Source organism: Hippoglossus hippoglossus, chromosome 15 (genome assembly GCF_009819705.1).
Source record: "Hippoglossus hippoglossus isolate fHipHip1 chromosome 15, fHipHip1.pri, whole genome shotgun sequence".
In the NCBI taxonomy this organism is placed as follows: Eukaryota; Metazoa; Chordata; class Actinopteri; order Pleuronectiformes; family Pleuronectidae; genus Hippoglossus; species Hippoglossus hippoglossus.
Window position 1 is genome coordinate 20,746,268 of NC_047165.1, and position 20,068 is coordinate 20,766,335.

The window sequence follows — 20,068 nt, forward strand, 5'->3', positions numbered from 1 at the left end:
CCCTCTGTTTGTAGAAGGACGTGCTTTATTAAGGTGGCTACGAGTGTGCTAATTCAAGGAGACAGCCCACACCTGGCCTGCAGAGCTCTGCAGAGGTCAACACCCTGCACCCCACCCTCCTCCTTCTTTCATAAACACATACCTCCCTCCTCCTGTGGCGTCTCCATCTGCAGCTCCCCACCCGCTCCCATCTCACATATCCCATCCATCCTGCACACACACACACACGCACGCACGCACACACACACACACACACACACACACACACACACACACACACACACACACACACACACACACACACACGCACATACACACACACACACACACACACACACGCAGATGAACACTTGCACAGTAAGAATGGATCATCTGTTCATCTCCTCGACCACAAAGTCCTGTGCAAAGCAGAGTTCCCTAATTTTAGAATCAGAGTAAGACTTAAGTTACAACACTTAACAAACAGGTGGGGGTTATTCTTATGGGCTAGACTGTACAAGACAGATGCACATCTAGCCAAAGTTAAATCAATATACCGTCACTAGGCCTTTTGTGTGTATAGGCTTCATGGAGACTGAGTGAGACTGCAGTAGACCTACTACTACTCCTACTAGGACATGACTTTAAAATGACCCCCTAATAATTTAGCAAGGATGCTCCTGTGAGGATTTATTGCAACTTCAGATCAGAGGGTTATATCAGTATACCAGGCCTGTGCTGTGCCATATTCGCTGGTAAAAGCATTATTTTATTGTATTTCCTCTGCTATCATATTGTGTCTTAATATGAGTTAATAGAGGGACAGAAACACAATTCCTATGTGTTTCTATTATGTTTCTCATATTAGTGATGTAATTCCTCACAGTCCTCGGTCCCACACATCCCCACCAGGCGGGGTGTACTTTATCCAGAGCCCCTTGGTTTCAAACCCAAGCTCCGCCTCTCCACCAAGCGCACCCACCTTGTCCAGCAGCAGCAGCAGCAGCAGCAGCACGGTGCGCCAGAGAGAGTGAGCGCACAGGCGTGGGGGGCACACCGAGGAGCGGACACGACGCGCGGCCAGCGGCACTTCTACCTTGTTTCTTGGAAACCGTATCGACAGCTCCTATGACTGAGGCCCCCCCCTGCTCGCTTCGCCAGCCGTGAATAGGGGCAACTTCTGCAGGGAGAAATTCTGGGTGTACCGCGGGGCGGAGGAGGGGAGAAGGATGCGGTTCCAGCGCGACTCCGAGCGCCGCGCAGTCCGCCTCCGACGCTGGTGATGCCCGCACGCCGCGCCGGGATCACCGCCCAGCAGCAGCAGCAGCAGCAGCAGGAGGAGGAGAAGGAGGTCGGGACAACAGGGCGTCGGGTGCCGGGGATGATGATGGTGGTGGTAAGGTCGGGATCATCATGGCAAACGGAACCGGCACTATCATGTTGAAATGCGTCGTGGTGGGAGACGGTGCGGTGGGCAAAACGTGTCTTCTGATGAGCTATGCCAATGACGCCTTTCCCGAGGAGTATGTCCCCACAGTGTTTGATCATTATGCAGGTATGAACCACTTCTTCTATTATTCCATTTGTCTAATAATAATAATAATAATGATAATAACAATGATGATAATAACATGGCGATGTGCTGAGCTGCTGTTGTCTAATGATTTCCTCTGGATTCATTCTAACCAGAGGGCAGAGGATTCTAAAAGAAAATGCCTGAGTGAATTTCCTCTGCTTCTCCAACTGCATTGGCTTGCATCTGTTGCTATAATCAAAACCACTTGTTTGCCTTCTCTACAGCAGAGAGAGGGAGGAAGAGAGAGAGAGAGAGAGAGGGGTTGGGGGACCCTGATCACCCCCCCTCCCCTACTCTCTCTCTCTCTCTTCTCCTTCCTTCCCTGTTCACCCCCACCCCACCCTCACCCCCTTCCTCCTTCCTCCTCTCAACTGCTCTTTGTCATTTCTCTCCTGCAGTGAGTGTCAACGTCGGTGGAAAACAGTACTTGCTGGGACTGTATGACACAGCCGGTCAGGTACAGTTTATTTTCTACTCTGGCCGGGTGCCAAGCATGTCAAGGACACACCACACACATGCACACACACACACACACACACACTCCTGCTCCCACTCTATCTCTAACCCGGGCTCCCCATGTGCTCCTGGGACCAGTAACTACCCAACACGCCCACAGGCTTCACATTCAGGCCAGACACTAAGCTGCAACAGGTGATGGTTTTCTCTCGTGGCTTTGCTGCCACGGTCTGGTGTGCCATGGGCAGTTATGGTAGTGGAGGGGTTTCAATAGTTCTATTATGTGGAGAACAGGGCTCCTATGTCCAGTAGTGATGTCACAGGTTTGTTAACAGGGCCGGCTAATGCCTGGGCTTTTACTTTACAATGTGCCATTCAGCGGGCAAGAGTTAAAACTGCATTATGCACTGTGCTACACACACACAATAGTGTTTCCACTCAGCAGAAGAGCCAGTGCATACATGTACACACACACACACACCCTTGTTTGTACATCTATCTTAGTGAGGACACTCGCCCCTAGCCCCCAACCCTAACAGTTACCCTAACCTAAACTTAATTCTAACCCTAACCCTAAAAGCAAGTCTAAACCCCCGAAACAGCCCATTGAAGGTGGGTCAGAAAGTGAGGACCGCCCAAAATGTTCTCACTCTACTAATCTCACAAAGATATCAATTCAAGCACCAACGTGCGTACACACACACACACACACACACACACACACACACACACACACACACACACACACACACACACACACACAGAGGCAAGCGCATGTGTCCTTGGACAACATACTTTACCCCAAATTGCTCCTGACAGTGTATGATAGAGAAAGTGCACTTATATAAACTGTATGAATGGGTGAATGGCCAATGTAAAGAGCTTGGAGTGGTCAGCAAGACTTCATCAATCAAAAGTTTCCCCCAGTTTGTCTTGAAATTTGAACAGTTCAAATCCAGTGAGTAGCCATGAATGGTACAAATGACAGTGGTAATCTGCCAGAGTGAAAATCTAAAGTTTAGGTCACCAAATACTCACAAATTATACAAATGGAATAGAACGAGGCCTTTTCAGGGATTAAGAAATTAATTAAGTTATGGCTTTTCTGCACTAATGGAAGTAAATTAAGCCTTGGAAGTTAAAGCAAACAATTATTTCACGTGCCGATGATCAACAAACCCCCTGTGTTAGAATAAACTGTGGTACTTCACCCTCTGATGTACTATTAGCACAATAACAGGAAGTAGAACTGTAGGTTTCAATCAGAATGACGAGAAAAAGACAAATAGATGGAGGCTTCACATGATGAAGGGAAGCTCAGCTGGTTTGGGGTGAACTGGACTGAAGGTCAGAGCAAAGCAAAATACAAGTGCAGCACATTTGTGGGAACTTGTGTAACAGTGTTGGGATCAACTTTCTACGCAGTGTTTCATTTTAATTGTTGAGAGAAGGTCACAAGTGTTTGGCTGCTGAATGACTGAAACATTTTGATTAACTTTAGACTTAAAGATTCCATGATTCCCTTTTTTATGTCTTAATTATTTAACTGTTTTAGTCTGCTTCAAATTTTACATCACAAAATGTAAATGTCAGTAACAACTGGGAAATAAATATGCTCCAAAAACTTTTTTTTTGCAAAAATTACTACTTTCAGGTTTTCAGATCATCAATCATATGTGATAGTAGACAGAATATCTCTAACCCGGCCTCCCTTTGGTTTCGGACTTTAAGCTGCACAAATCAAACTATTTAAATACATTGTGTGTCTTTTCTTATTTTTTCATTTTTTTTAGATTGATTGATTATGAGTTGAAAATCATCACCAGGTTTAAGGAGCCCTATATTAGACGTAAACTTTAATCATTAATACACAACTTTCAGAGGAGCAGTAGTCCTGATTGTCCATATCAGGTGTCTTCTGAGAAGAGGATTTTCCTGTATTTTAACCATAAAACATGAACATTAAAGGCACCTTGTGCAGTTTTTGTCCACTTGTAGTGCTGTAGAGCAGAATTTCTAAGAATGGCACCCCAAAGAGTTTGTTTTTACAAGGATGCACAAGCACACAGATAACAGCGCTAGATTCTATTTCGCTGATTGACAGTTTCCTGCAGTAACATGCAAAAAAAGAGAAGAAGATTACAAGCTGGATGTAAACATTGCACAACTCAAAATATTCCAAAAAAAAGTTTTTACAAAAATGTTATGAGGAAGGAAATGGATTCAGCACATGATTTATATCACATGATGCAACGGTGTGTTGCTGTGAGAAACACTGAATGTAATTATGACTTTTACACCTTTAAGTTTGGACTCACTTCATCTATACTGCACCCATTCTCTGCCTCAAGACCTTTAACCTGCCTTTGCAGCAACCTACATGTTCAATAGTTCACACTTTCCTCAGAAGCAGGTTTAACTGTGTGAAGTCAGAATGAGTCACAATCTGAAATGTGAGCAGCTGCTCGGAAAAGAAAGCTGAGCACTGAAAGGTCAACTGGGGAATATTCAGCCGTTTGTCTCGTCTGTTCATTTATGAAGGCTGAATGCACAAAGTCCATGAATAGCAAATCACTATCATCCCTCTTTCCCAGCCAAGCAGCTACCTGTGGCTGCGATGTATTTTGTCCTGCAGAAAACAGATGGTAGAAGTGTTACTACTCGGTTGTAAAAAAAAAGAGAAACACAACCTTATTGTCTATTCTGGTGTGTTTGATAGGGTGTGTGTGTCAGAGCAGGGTTTGTTTTTAGCTGATTCAGAGCGTCTCTGAAATGGAGAAGTTCTCCCAGATGTCTGCTGCGGCTGCTGCCGGCCGCTGAGGGTAGAGTTACTGCTCTTGGAAATGAAGCCCCTCCACCCTACGCCTCCAACTCGGCTGACCTCTTTATGTGGAGCACAAGGCCAGCTGGTAATGTTTATAGCTGCAGCATCTGATCAAAGACCTGGCGCCCCAAAGAGAGAGGGGGGAAAGAGTGAGTGAGAGAGAGAGTGAGTGAGAGGAAAACAGAAAGAGGAAGAGAGTGAGAGACAGATGGGGGCGGGGGGGTTTACGCAGAAACTGGATAAATTCAGTCGTCTTACTTTCAGTTTCCTGTCTCTTTCTCTTACTTTGATTTAAATATCTCCCTGCACCATCTCCACCTCTGGTCTGTCCTACACATGTTCAATTAGCTTCAAGCTCCCTGTAATATCTATATTCCTTGCATAGCTCCCACAATGCTTTGCTGCTCCACAAGCATATCAGCAGCGTTACAGATACACGCTGCCGTCATGCTCTCATCGGATGCCCCTCCACGCCGTCACGCCGGTGTTACATGTCAGGTCACATAATCACGACTCTGCATTTAGCCGGGTGTCACTGCGCCTTGTCTGCCTCTGGTCCCCCCCCCCCCCCCCCCCCCCGCCTGCTATTGTCTGCACGCTGCCACGTTGCTCCGCCAGCCGCTGCCTATTAAATTATTCCATATGGAAGGTCTGCAAAGTCTGTTTAGCTGAATCCGATGAGGGAACAGAGGGGAAAGTCTTTACTTATTCATTCATTCTCCTGCTGCTGCTCCTGCTGCACTCAAGAAAATCCAGCGCCGCTGCCTGAGGAGGTGCAGGAGGCAACAGGAAGTGGATGCTCAGTGCTGTAGTAGCCATGGAAATGCTTTAGGGACAGACTCTCTTTGGAGTTGAGACCCTTTGGGGTCTGTGTCCCGCTGCCCTATTAACCCACTCTCTGTTGCAGGACTGTTCTTCATTTCCTCCGCCCCTCAGATTCCCTCACATTCAACCGCCATTACCCCGTCTCTCCTCTGTGTTTGGTACAGTTGGAGTCTTTAAGCAACCCTTAGTGGCCCAGTGACCCTCAGATGTCCCAGTTGGCATGAGGGGGTGGGTAGGTGGATTTAGGGGTGAAGGTTGGAGGGTGGAGACTGGAAATGGGTTTTCTCAGCTGGCAGCCTTTCACCACTCAGCTGCTCATACACAGAGGAACAGGAACACTATAGACATGCCTCAGCTCACACTCTCAACATGAAACTTTACACTTTAGAGTAGCCCTCAGTTCGTTTGTGTGGTAGTAGGAACAATTTCAGTACTAGTGAGTATTTTACTCATGTAATGAGTTAATGGGTGTTTCAATTAATTGATTCATCTTTTTGTGTAAAAAAGGTTCAGAATAGTGAAAAAAGGCCCATCACACTTTCAGAGAGACCAAGGCATATGGTATATATTTTTAAGTATTAAGGATGCTTGGAGAGCACATTCTGTTCCTCCACCGAGACCAGCACCCCATCTCGCCATGATAAAGAGTCCACTCAAAAATTGAATGGGTTACATGAATATTGGTTCTTTAGTTTTTACATTAAGCCGATGAAAATATAACATCCTTGGCAGAGTTGAAACAATTTGCTGAATTAGCAAAATAGTTTAACATTTTGGGAACTACACCTATTGGCTATCATACCAGCACCTCTATTGCGCTTTTATTAAATGGTTTCTTATCAAAGGATATTATTTGTTTTTTTTTCCAATACTGGTGCTAAATTGATACTATTAACACGGCACAGGTGCCTTAAGTGTGCCGGAACCAATACTGCTGGCTGATGTACTACACGGGGGTCACACAAGCAGTCAAACACGGAGCATCCTTCTGCTTTCAAACGTGTCTCATGTGCGTCATGTGCCCCATTAAGTTTGTCGTGTTCCTCCCTTTACACAGAATTGTTTTCAAACATTTGCTGCACGTCCAGGTGTCATCATCCATTTCCCTTGAAATACAGGCCCACTTTCGACCATTTAGGTTTAAGCATTTTGTTGTCGAGACAGTGGGCACTAGTTTTGTACGTGTGTAAGACAATCAAAAGTCACACAGTGCAACACTGTGACTCACTGATGGGTTTTCACAGAGCTCTGTGGCAAAGAGGATTATGATGAGTCAGGCTTCAGCTACACAGACTATACTTGTTAATGGGATCAGTTAATTGCTGTTTTTCGTCTTGTCATGTGGAAATGAAATACAGTACATTGCAGCCTCATCCTTTGACAACGTGTTGTCTCTGAGCTGAAGCTGAAATAAGTCCTAATGACATCATCAGGGACTTTACAAAGCTCATGCAGAGCCACAGAGGACATCATACAACCGTTTGGATGGAACATCTTATCGAGAGTAATCTAAGCTTTGCAGTTAAAACTAGTGAAATTATTCTTTTAAATATTTTTCAAAATGCTTCAATTGATTAATCATTGAAAATTTGAAATCTCTAGTACCTAGATTCATATTGGAACATTGGAGGATAGCCAGCGTTTCTCCTAATGAAGCTCTGAATTTCTGTAATGTGCATGCCACTGCCATTACAGGCTATGCTAACTGTTAGATTTTTGAATGGATCATGGATATGAAGGCATGAATATACATGAATGGAGTGTAACAGTGCTGGTGCTGTGATTAATGATTATTAATTACCATTAATGAGCCTGTAAAGTAGAAACAAGCATACTTAGATTTCTTTCACTCCTGTGGTTAAATGCAGTTCAAGTTTCAGATCAGTGACAGATCTTTGCGAATCGAAGCGGCTATTCCTAAGCCTGCTTTCCCACCCGGCAGCCATGTTAGAGCCGGCGTCTCTGACTCTGTTGACATAGCCAGTTTATAGAGGATGAGATAGGGGAAGAAAAGGAGAGAGAGAAAGAGAGAGAAAGAGGTAGAAGGAGGGGGTGATGGAGTTGGGAATGACTCACTGATATTATAGCTCTCATATGTCACTGAGTCAACACAGTCACACAGCGGAGCTCACACAGTGTCCAAATGAAGACGCTGAGTCTTACCCTGCATGATGTAAATGTATGTAGAGAGGTTAGTGTTTAGGAGTTCAGCAAACACACACTACACCATCTCTCATTTCATTTAGTCTCAGTCAGTCCTTTCTTCACCGGTCATAATATTTACTCCACACTCCTGACTGCCTTGGAGAGACTGTTATGCAATGTGTCAGTGATGTGCACACAAACTGTGGAATAGCAGACCATGCTTCTGGTGCAAACTTTCATCCAAAGCACTGAAACAGCAGCGTGTCAACATTTGTGGGGTGCTAATCAAACTTAAGACTGGAGCTACGTAGGAGGATAAACTCAGTCTGTGCCTCAGTGAACCCACTCTGTGTGGCTGACGGGCTTACTGTCTATGGTAATGTGTCGGGGGTGCACTGAGGAAACAGTGTGAGAGGCAGAGAGGCCTGTTTACAGTAAACTGCTGAGTGGCTTACACTGTGTTCCTTTACGTCTGGGGCTCATTGGGGAATCAGAGGATTCACTTGTGCAAGCAAAGGTCATGAACACAGACACATTAATACACAGAGGAGTTGATCCCTTGTGACAGATAATCTATATATATATTCATAGGAAAGCACATTGTGTTTGTAAATGCATATATTGTATGGTGCGTACTGATACGTGCTCTTCTAAACAAAATGTAATGAGATGGACTGAAGTACAGTCGTATCTGACGGGTGGTCAGTATGATGTTATACTGAGAAGAGGATGATGTTTGAGCAGGATGAGTTTGAACTGCAGCTTTTACATTACATCACATTACATCTCCACCGCAATTAGTTATTGCATCATTATGATGAATTTTTTCGATTATTCAGGGTTTTAATTCGTTAAGTCAGATTTCTTAACACAAGGTCAACTCACAACATTTTCAATTGAACACAAACACACACACACACACACACACACACACACACACACACACACACACACACACACACACATGTTTGTACTTCAGTCTTAGTGAGGACACTCATTGACATAATGCATTCCCCAGCTCATAACCTAACCATCCCAACTAAATGCCTAACCATAACCCTAAACTAAACCGAATTCTAACCTTAACCCTAAAACCAAAGTCTTAACCCTCAAACAGTCCATTAAAGGTGGGTCAGAAAGTGAGGACCGGCCAAAATGTCCTCACTCTGTAGGTTGTAGACTAAAAATGGTCCTCACAAAGATATCTGTACAAGAGCACACACACACACACTTGTTTTTGGTACCACTTAAGGACCTCAACCAGCAGTCACACTGACCTTGTCCTGAACAGCACACCTCTCGGGGACCAAAGACTGATCCTAATGAAGCGTGTCGTGGCAATTTCTACAATCCCACTCTGACAACGAGGAACGAGACACAATTCTCTTACAGTATTGTCACACTTTAATGCTCAGAGCATGGTGCATACGACAAAGGTTAGTTTGTAATATGCACCCCGATGGGAAACAGTTCTTTGTCTTTATACATTTGGCTCATCCCTCCCACTCTGGTTGGGTTTGTTACAAAGTCAAAGGTCAGGATCTTCTGATGACATCAAGGCAACAATGCCTTAGTTAAAGCAATCAGGCCAAGATTCATTCAGTTGTACAGGATACAGCATGATCAAGGTTACATTGTATGAGATTCAATCATGATCAATCAAAGGGGAAATTAACATGATCATATTGTGGTCAAAATGTTACATTTCCCTTACAAGCGAAACATCCTTTTTGAGCTCCTGGTTACGGTCAGGGGTAAGATGTGAGTTGTAGTTAGGTTAGGGTTTGGGTTAGGCAGGAACTGGTGATGGTTAAGGTTAGAGATACGGTTTTGTTTAGTCTGTCAACAATAAATGGAGGTCAATAAAAAGTCCTAATAAGGATAGCTGTGCAAACCTGTGTATGTGTTTGTGTGTCTATATGTTTGTATGTATAGTTTTTCCATACACTAACCCTGCTCCAATTCATTACTGTGACGCAAATGTAGAATGTGATCGATCAATACCACCTGCTGAGCCCAATCACACAGACAATCTGCCGTCTTTGCTCTGTGAAGCAACACGACTGTGTAATTTCACTGAAGCTTCATAATCCTAATGATGTATTTTATATAATAAGCAGAGGTGCTCTTTAATTCAGATGAGGCAGCTACAGTATGTAACACCTGAGTCGATATAATTTTACACTGCAATATTAGTATACCTGAATATTGAGTTACTTCAACTATTGCTGAATCCGTCTTGCTCGTGGATTTGCAGCATTGGCTACAATTACCTATACTCCCTGAGATAATATAAATGAAATTAATGAGATATGAGATATTTTGACTTTATTCCTAGTTACGGGTGAAACACTGGGTCCCACATTTCTTACAGTCTCAAGTTAAATCCAAGACATTATACTGTACATGGTATATTGTATGGCAAAATCCATGACATGACATGACTAGTTGGAATCAGATGATTTCATTCACGTTGCGGCTCCCTCAGCTCACTTCAAACTACAGATCATCATTATAATGACCAAAATTATCCCACCTATCAATATTATCACGGCATGATGTGCTGAAAATGTTTAAAATGCACTGATACTCAAACTGAAGTAATTTCTGATATTCTGAGATTCTCCGCTCAGACGCATTCACAACGGCACAGAAATCTTTTCGTTTTTGCGCCTGCCGCGTGTTAGAAACATCATCAACACACCCACTAGCACTAGTTTTCTTACATTGGCTCACTAGGACATTCCTCTGAGTTTTTACAAGGGAGCTGGCTAGAGAAACTCAAAGTCTGTCTCTCACTCACACATATGCGTTCTCACATACACACCCTTCGGAGAATGTCTGGAGATTAGACGTGCAGTACATGCCTGAAAGCAGCTATAGTGATTTCCTGCTTGAGGCAGCTCTGTGGACGCTGTGAAATACTTCACTCACTTGGAACTAAGAGGATGAGCGACTCATACATTTTTGAGCTACATCATCCACTTGACCCACTCCAGTGAGTTGTAGTTGAGTCATCTGTGATACAAGCACAGGCGTGAAGACTGCTGCTCTGTTTTTATCAGCTATTTCAGTCTCATATAGAGTCGGTGTGTCTTTAATTCATTACACAGGCAGCAGGAAGGTGACACCTTTGCTTGGTGGATCCTCTGTTGTTTGGAGAATCTTCTGACTTTATTACTTTAATCGTTTCTGTGAGAAGGCCCAGTCTCTTGGGGTATAGCAGTGTGATGGTATTGGGCTGTGACGTGTGTGTGTGTGTGTGTGTGTTTGGCTGAAGGCATCAGAGTGAGACACTGCCATGCCAGCTCTCAGCTGTCCTATTACAAACATCTCTGGCACAGTGGGACGTTGTATCCACTTTGCTTTGTTTTCAGGGATGTGGACGATAAATTTCCAGGACATGAGAGCGAGATTGATTCTCGTGGTCCGGGTTAGTCCGCCTGAGTCACGTCCAATTACTTGAGATTCATGGATTCCTATGTCTTCAAGCCTGCAGCAGAAAACCATGCAACCATCAGATGAAGAAGTGAGATGGGTCATGAATATTCATGTGTGTGCGAGTCAGAGACTCTGTCAGAAGGGTTTATCTTTGCCGGGGACAAGGCAGCGCTTGATCTGACGCACAAAGGGCAGTCTCGCATCTGTGAACTATCCATTTACGCCACACAAATATCAGAGATGGCAGTGTGTCGTCGGAGTGTTGTGGCGATGCCTTGTGCTCAGCCCGCCTCAGAGGAATGCAGATCTTTTCGTTAGGATGGGAGAGCTCTCTGGTGAAGGTCATCTTCACATTCTTACTCTTCATAACCCTTTTCCAAGTGCGGTTTGTTTATGTGTAATATTACAGTAGTCCACGTAATTTGCATTAAACAGCCAAAGAGCTACCTAAGTGCACACAGTGTAAAGTTAGCTCTCGTGGCTCCTCTGAGGAGGAACAGTCTAGCTGCGTTGGGAGCTCATTTTCTTTAATACACTTTAATAATTCATGAATAATAATTTCTCAGATGTTAACAAAAGGAAATGAATTATGTCTTCTCATTGGCTCTTTTGTCCCCCCCCCCCCCCCCCCCCCCTCCATCCTGACTGCTCATCCTCTCTCTGCTGTCTGCGTTAACCATTAGTGTCCTGTTTCCCTGCAGGAGGACTACGACCGCCTGAGGCCGCTGTCCTACCCGATGACCGATGTCTTCCTCATCTGCTTCTCTGTGGTTAACCCTGCCAGTTTCCAAAACGTTCGAGAGGAATGGGTGCCCGAGCTGCAGGAGTACGCCCCCAGTGTCCCCTACCTGCTCATTGGCACCCAGGTTAGTCCCTGACACACAGTTAACGACACGGTTCTTCAAATTGCTGCTCGAGTGTGATTTTTATGGTTATATGCCTGGATCATCTAGGAACCATTAACATCATTGGATACATCTGTACACTTGTTATTTCTCACATACTGATTTGAAACGTTATGTTATGTTTCTGTGTGAATCGGCCAAACCGAATCTGTAAACACAAACAGCAACACATTTTTTGTGGGTAACACTTTCGTGTGGGTAACACTTTCGTGTCTGACTGTGGGAGACTGTCTGTCATGTGACTGAAAATCTATTAGCAACTTAAACAGACAAACTAAACTTGAAGCTCCATAGTGTGAAATTCTTCTTTTTACTCGTAGGGCTGGGCGATATGACTTCAAATCAATATTACAATTATTTCGAACTTTTACCTTGAATATGATTAATAAACAATTATTGTATGCCCTTCCCACGTATGAGGTGCATCACTCAGTGCTGATCGACAATTGATTCTGCTCCTTCGCTCTTTTACAAGAACTCACAGGTAGATCTAATCTTTATAGAAACCTGCTGAATTCATATTTATGTTCCTGGATAAACGGGGCGTCGTTCCTTCTGCAACCATGAAGTGTAAACACTGAGCTGTCTTATAATCTGCTCGAACAACTTCTCTACTGTGTGTGTGTGTGTGTGTGTGTGTGTGTGTGTGTGTGTGTGTGTGTGTGTGTGTGTGTGTGTGTGTGTGTGTGTGTGTGTGTGTGTGTGTGTGTGTGTGTGTGTGTGTGTGTGTGTGTGTGTGTGCGTGCGTGCGTGCGTGCGTGCGTGTCTGCCTTTCTCTTTCACTCTTACGCTTTAGCTTTATTTAGAGTCCAATATTCTTCTTCTTCTAGTCACAGTCCACCAACTGACTCTTTAGCTGCTAAATGCTCCACCAAGCTCACCGGCTAGTTGCGGACCTTGTGTGTTGTTTTGGGATGAGCAGGTATAGTGTACAGTGGATTGATCAGAGTTTTATGTTGAAAACAGCTTCTTGCAGCTGCTGCTTGTTTGGGCAGAGCTGTGAGACTTAATCCAATGAGCAGATGGGCCGTAAACTCAAAGCAATTACCTGAAAGCTGATAAAATGCTCCAGACCTGAGGGGAACTGTAGAGGTGGGCAGAAATTTCCTGGGTTCCAATTACACATGCTCACTTTTTATGACTGTATATTTAAAAATATGAATCATCCTATCATTGTGCAAATAAGGAACAGGAACAAATCAGATTTGCCTCATAGCCCTGAATCTTAGCCATGGCAAGGAAGAGTTGATTTACTAAAGTAAAAGATGTTTAACAACCAACAGGGTTTGGACATATGGTAATATATACTGTATACTGTATGTCGTCATAATAAAAATTTAATTGAATTAAATGATGATCACAAAAAAGATCATACCAGACAATTCCATATGCACGAGCAACATATCAAAATCAGAGCCCAACCAAAAGGTATTTTCTGTAGCCGATACTGAAATTAGATAGTTAAAGATTTTCGATATTGATATATTGGTTGATAGATATATATATTTTTTAATTATTCTTAATTCGTTGTTATCAAACCCTTATGACAAAGGAATGTAACTGGGGATTGATATCTTACAGTTTAACTATAAACTTTATTGAAAATAACAAAAATTCAAGAAAACATAAATGCAGCCAAATATGTTTAACTTGTATTAAGACCGATAAATTGGCAAGGCCCTTATAGAGATATATTCAAATGTTTTTATGTTGCTATTGATCTGACTAAATAGATTTATGTCACAATAATAATTTGTATTGTTTTATGGTCCATCCCGAGCAGCCAGTACAATCCTTGCGGGAGGCCTCAGGTTGATCTGGCTCATTTTGCAGTAAACTGCCTTTCGCTTGCTGTTGTAGTCCTGACTTCCTAGAATGTTATTCTTTAATCATATTTTATTTAAACCAGCAATTAAAGTATGCAAATATGCTAATGGCCTAATGATTTTCAACGGATGCCTCACCAAACTTAGAGAGAGAGCTGATTTCTGAAGCCTTAAAAGCAACACGTCCTCTTAAAAACCAGAGCTGACTTGTGGGCGATTTTTGTCTGTGTTCCCTGGCAACCAAATGCCAGTGCGGCCAAGGCCCAGTGGTGATGAGGAGGATGTAGTGGGTGTCTGATTTATCTCGTGTCAGCTGATGTTTACTGCTCTTTTATCAGCTCTGGTCATAACTCACCCGCCGCTGTTCGGGGCGGATGTTGCTGTTACTTCATAAGAGTGAGCCTCGCCAACACAGATCACACCAATTAGGATACTGTTTACTGCAGGTTTACTCCCTGTAGCACTGTGCAGATGGATGCATTCATCACAACAGGTTATTACAGAAAGGTTGTTGCTCAGCGTTGCACGGAATAAAAAGAAGAGGGAGGAACCTTGTGTGTGGAGAAATGGCTTTGCATAAGAGCAGGAAGTGTGGGCCAACGCGGCTTTGTGTCAAAATAAGAAGCACTGTTATACAGTGAACTCAACTCATGACTCAACTCATGGTTATTTTTACAAGCTTTGCAATAACTGATTTCATGTTGACAAACTAGACATGTCAACAACCAGTATGTGATTATAATTAATATCAAAACTGTAGCAGTGTTGACTTTAGTCCCTCATCTCATTTTATAATTTGTATAAATATCTATTCTATAATCTCTTTCTTCTTATTTCTTTCTTTCTTGTATATTAACATTTTTTTTTAGTATCATTTACTTTGTAATCATTTAAAATGTATGAGTGCATTGGTCTCTGAACTTATTAATCCTTTTTTCTTTTACATTTTGTCAATCGCTTGTAAAGCACTTTGCACTACAATTGATTTGTTTGAAAGGTGCTTTATGAATAAAGTTTTGATTGATTGATTGATCTCTTTCAGATTGACCTTCGTGATGACCCCAAGACTATTGCCAAACTGAACGACATGAAGGAGAAGCCCATAGCTACTGAGCAGGGACAGAAACTGGCAAAGGAGGTTTGTATGTTTGTCTGAGTGAGGAGGTGAAGTAATGCATCGCTGGAGAAAGAGGAGAAGTTTCTGTTTTCACTGTGAGTGTTGCAGAATTGAGGTGTCAGGTCCAGTTATTTGTTGTTGATTTGATGCAGGGATTGTCTTTGCAGGAATGTAAGATTGTAGGTGTAGATTCGTTTGCCTGGAACGGTGCAGGACTACATGCTGGGTCAACAGGGATGTCCAGCAGAGTCCAGTGTGTGATTAATGGTTCCTGTCAGACAGAAACCATGAATATGAGTCAACTCTTCAGAAGTGTTGGAAACACAGAATGGGATTTGGATGGAATTTGTGTCTCATGAGGGTCTTGAGTTTTCTAAGGCCACATGAGTCCATGTTTGATCATCAGAAAATTCCTAAAATTAATTTAATTCAATGCAAGTATCATTTCGTCTTATTTTGTCGTCACTGATGATACTGACTCCTATGTAAATCTATATTAAATTAAGAAGTCCTGAAAGTGCTAAAAGCCCAAGTTTGTGCCTCTCATGTATTATTACCGCCACCAGAAGGTAATATTGTCATTTGTATGTTTGTTTGCATGTAAGCAAAATTACCAAAAAACTGAAAAACAACTGGATGGATTACCATGGGATTTGATGGAAGGATGTGGTATGGGTCTATAAAGAACCCATACAATTTTGGAGTGGAACCAGATCAGGGGACGGTACTGGATTTTTTTTTTCCACTTTCCTCAGCGTTGGGAGTTTTTCAACATTTTCCGAGGGAATCATTTTTTTAATCAAATTATGCTTATTCTTGATTGCTGTGCATTAGATCTGTAAACTAAATGTGCACTGTAGCTGGAGCCAGCAGCCAGTTAGCTTGGCTTTGCATAAAGAACAGAAACATCTGGTCTGGCTTTGTCCAAAGGACAGAAAATCCACCTACAAGCACTTCTAAAGCTCTCTGATTAACACATTACATCAAAATTTATATCTGTGTAACTTGTGCCAAAAAATGTAAAAACCACTGCCAGAATATTTCTTGCCTAGGAATATAGTCCCCCTATTTCCAGTCTTTATGCTGAGCTAAGCTAACATGTTGTTGGGGGCAGTTTAAATTTACTTTACAATGGCAAGAAAGTTAATGTGCATATTCCCCAAAATGTTAATCTAGTCATTTAACTACACTTTTCCAAGTTGTGTCTACATTTCATATTTATTTAACTGCACTTGTCAGGTAGAGCAAACCTAAAATCTGATGTAGCTTTCCAAGGGGAAGGTGGCTAATTACATACGTCTGCTAATCAGATTTAATTTCTTATTAATCAAAGGTACTGGAATACTGTTGCGAATTGTTAGGCCATTGTTAGACCAACATTTAAATTCACTGGATCCAGATTTATATTTAGAAATTCACCCAATTGCACACAGCCATAAATATAACTCCCCCCCCCAAAAAAAATTTCATCAAGACCCATGAATTATTCTCTCTGAAATCAACAGAGATTAAATACCCAATCTCTCACTCTAAAAGAAAATGGATGAAATGTTCCACCAGGTTTCGTGGGATTACAATCCAGTAGTTCCTGTGTAATCCTGCTAACTGACAGGCGGACAGAGAGACAAACGCAGACGAAAACATAACAATAAGTTAATTAACATGTTACTTCGAAAATGTATAAGAGAAAGTAAGATAAATATGGATATCGATCACCTGATGGTGGCCGGCGGCAGTAGGTCATAAACCTACATGTTAGTGGATGGGACATGGACCAAACTAAAAAGTCAAAGTAGTTATCACACTGATGTCTTTTCTGTAGCTGCCGCAGTCTACTGTTTACAATTAAGAGCTCCCCTTCTGTCGACACAAAACATATTTTTAAATTTTTTTGTAGTTTTTTCTAGTCTATGTTCTTTTATTGTTTTCGCCTTGTCTTCTTTTATTGTACAGCCCTTTGGTCAACTGCGTTTGTTTTTAAATGCCCTATATAAATAAGCTTGACTTGATTATAGAGTTCAGGAGAAACATTATGATTGACAGTTGAGACTGACTCATGATTGGTCGAGCGCATGTATCAACGTGACCTCGCTACCGCGGCTACATCACGTGATCACTTCTGTGCAAACTTCTTGGTATCAGGGGTATTTTGGCTTTATTTCCTGACAGTGGGAGGAAGTGAGTCCATCTATATATACATTCTATGATTGAAACGCTCACCAAATAACATATATTTATTAGAGCGATATAACAAGACAAAAACTGTGGTATACTTTTTGTGTTGTTAAGTCAGACTATTTCCTGGTAGGGACCAGTAACTACAGTTGCCTGACAACTGCTCCCAGGTTTTTGTCCAACACATAACTGATTTAGATAATTTAAAATAGCTTTTAGTTGACCACTGCATGATAAATTGTTTTCTTACTGATGGTCTGTCCTTTGTCATCAGATTGGTGCATGTTGCTATGTGGAATGTTCAGCACTGACCCAGAAGGGCCTGAAGACGGTGTTCGACGAGGCTATCATCGCCATCCTGGCTCCCAAGAGAAAGAAGGGAACTCTGAAGAGAAGACTGGGACCCCGCTGCATCAACTGCTGTCTGATCACGTGATCCATAAACACAGAGATCGTTCAGCAGCCAACCATAAACCAAACCTGGACTGAAGGCAAAAGACAGAATGAAGTAAAATGCACCGAGAGCACAGTGAGACATAAGAGACGACTGAAACGGACAAAGCAAGAGCTACATTTAAGCTGCAGTGCTCTTGACAGGCCCTAATTCTCTCTCCTGCTTTCCACCACTCGGGTTGAGGATGCAGTTTTACAACCAAAGGAGCACAAAACCCATGTCAGTCTCTTCTTAAAGACTTTATGCCTCTTTTATAACCATTTTTAATCATTTTTCCTGTACAAAAGTGTTGTATGCTGTCATACAAAAAAGCTACAAAATGGCTCTTCAGTTTTTAGTGAAAATGCTACATTTATGGAGTTCATATGATTTCTATCGTTTTTGAAAGTTTGATTGTTGATTTGTGAATTTGATAAGATAAAATCAGAGAGGAAAAACTGCAGCTGATAAAAACAAGTTGACACTGTGACGGTGCCCAGTAAATGTTTCAGGACATAAGGGCCCTGATTCTTTTACATGTTTATCTTCCTTCATGCTGGCCCACGAGGTCTGGCTCCAATTATTTGTCATTCAAGGACCTGCAATTTAAACCACACCAAATGTTGCAGTGTGTCGGGGACAATAGTGGAGTTTTATTCAAACAACAGATTTTGGACCTAGAACTTAAATATTTTAAAGTTTAAGAGTCTTGTGTTTTTTTTGCCTTATGAAAAGCCCATCAATTTATAGTGTGGCATGCCAAATCATACTGTAACATAAGACTGGGGCTGAGTGCTTCATCAGAAAATGAAAGAGGTTTATTATCCATTTTTTAAATATATATTATCCAGAGTTTATGATTCTGCATCTTTAAAGAAGAGATCATCCAGTATGTGCAAATATTATTTTGTCAACTGATAGCTCACACTCTTCTGTTCATCTTTTGTTATTTTGCAATAATATGTTATCCCTTAATCGCCTTTAAGAAATTTCAGAAGAGAGACGAAGAGAGATCTCGTTTTAGAAATGAAACTTATTCATATCCAACATCCAAAGAATCCAATGCACACACTTTGATATATATGTATATGAAATGCACAACATGAAGCACAGCTACGCCACTTCTCAATCTCCCAGCACAACAAAGCACCTTCCTCCGCTTATGCACACAGTCCCTCTCTGAGACAAAAAAAAAGACTGATGTAAGCAAAGACGATCGCACACTGGTCCAACAGGCAAAAGTACAGTATAGCACACCGCCTCACCACCTCACCATCAAATCCTGATAAGGTGCTGGGTTAAAACCTTGTACCTGCCACATGTCAGCTTTTCAGAAAATAGGGAAAACACACTGATCTAATTAGTTTTGAAAGGGAACAAGAAGGAGTTTCAGTCGTTTGCATCAGCTGTTTGTGAATTCAAATGTACCTGTGGGCATTTACACGTCCCTAAATCGGAACAAGTAACACCGCTGAACCGGGTACTTACATACAGAATAGCTGTCACTGAATATTTACACTATGTTTACTCTGGAGTGCAAGGTGTAAATATTTCATATGGTAGACATCTCACCTGATACTTAATTAATGATTTATGTGAAATAGTGACATAAATTGAGAAGATTATATACTAAACTGCACAAAAACAACACAATATACCACAGAATAGGTCAATAATCCTAGCTGGAGTGTATGATGAATGTATAAAAGCATAAATCAAAACTCACTCTAAACTATATGAGTGTAAATCTGACGTGCCTTTTACACAAGTACATTTACAGTGAATTAGCACTTAATTTTTAATAAAGCACTTGGTCACATAAAACGTTAACCTTTGGCAGCTTCATATTATATTCTAGAGTTTATAATTTAGCCTTGCAACTGAAACTATCTAGTAATTGCAAAGAACTTAGCAAGAACTATCTAACAATTGAAAAAAGATATATTCATGAACAGCTGATGCAGCCCAGTCTGTTATACGTTATAAGGTCCCAATTCAGTTTTAGCAACATATAGATTCCATAAGAATTAGTTGATCTTTGTATTAAAGCCACATTCTACAACTCTGCAAACAGAAATGGAGACGATCTATGGCATTTTACAAGATTTAGAGAGGAGGCTAAAATATCAGTTTTATGCAACAAAGGTTTGTGGCCTACATGTTTGTCACACTTGAGGTCAGGATGTAACTTTTCATGCAAGCCACACCTCCAAACTATCAGTTCTGCTTGTGTATGTGCATTTGCTATTAGCTTTTTTTTCTTCTTTTTACTTTAAAAACATATATATTGAAGGTGCCAACTCTTGCTAAGTGACTTCTGTTCATTCTCTTTTCAAAGTCAGACATGATGATTGATTAAAAGCTTT

At 41.8% G+C, this 20,068-nt stretch overlaps 1 protein-coding gene across 1 annotated transcript; it reads left to right on the top strand.

Moving 5' to 3' along the window:
* Positions 1 to 965: 965 nt before the first annotated feature.
* LOC117775403 (rho-related GTP-binding protein RhoQ) lies at positions 966 to 18,780 on the top strand. Its single transcript, XM_034608510.1, has 5 exons — positions 966 to 1,534; positions 1,954 to 2,012; positions 11,948 to 12,112; positions 15,020 to 15,115; positions 17,544 to 18,780. Exons 1-5 carry the CDS (start codon positions 1,393 to 1,395, stop codon positions 17,703 to 17,705), a joined length of 624 nt encoding a protein of 207 aa, XP_034464401.1. The 5' UTR covers positions 966 to 1,392; the 3' UTR covers positions 17,706 to 18,780.
* The last annotated feature ends 1,288 nt before the right edge of the window (positions 18,781 to 20,068 follow it).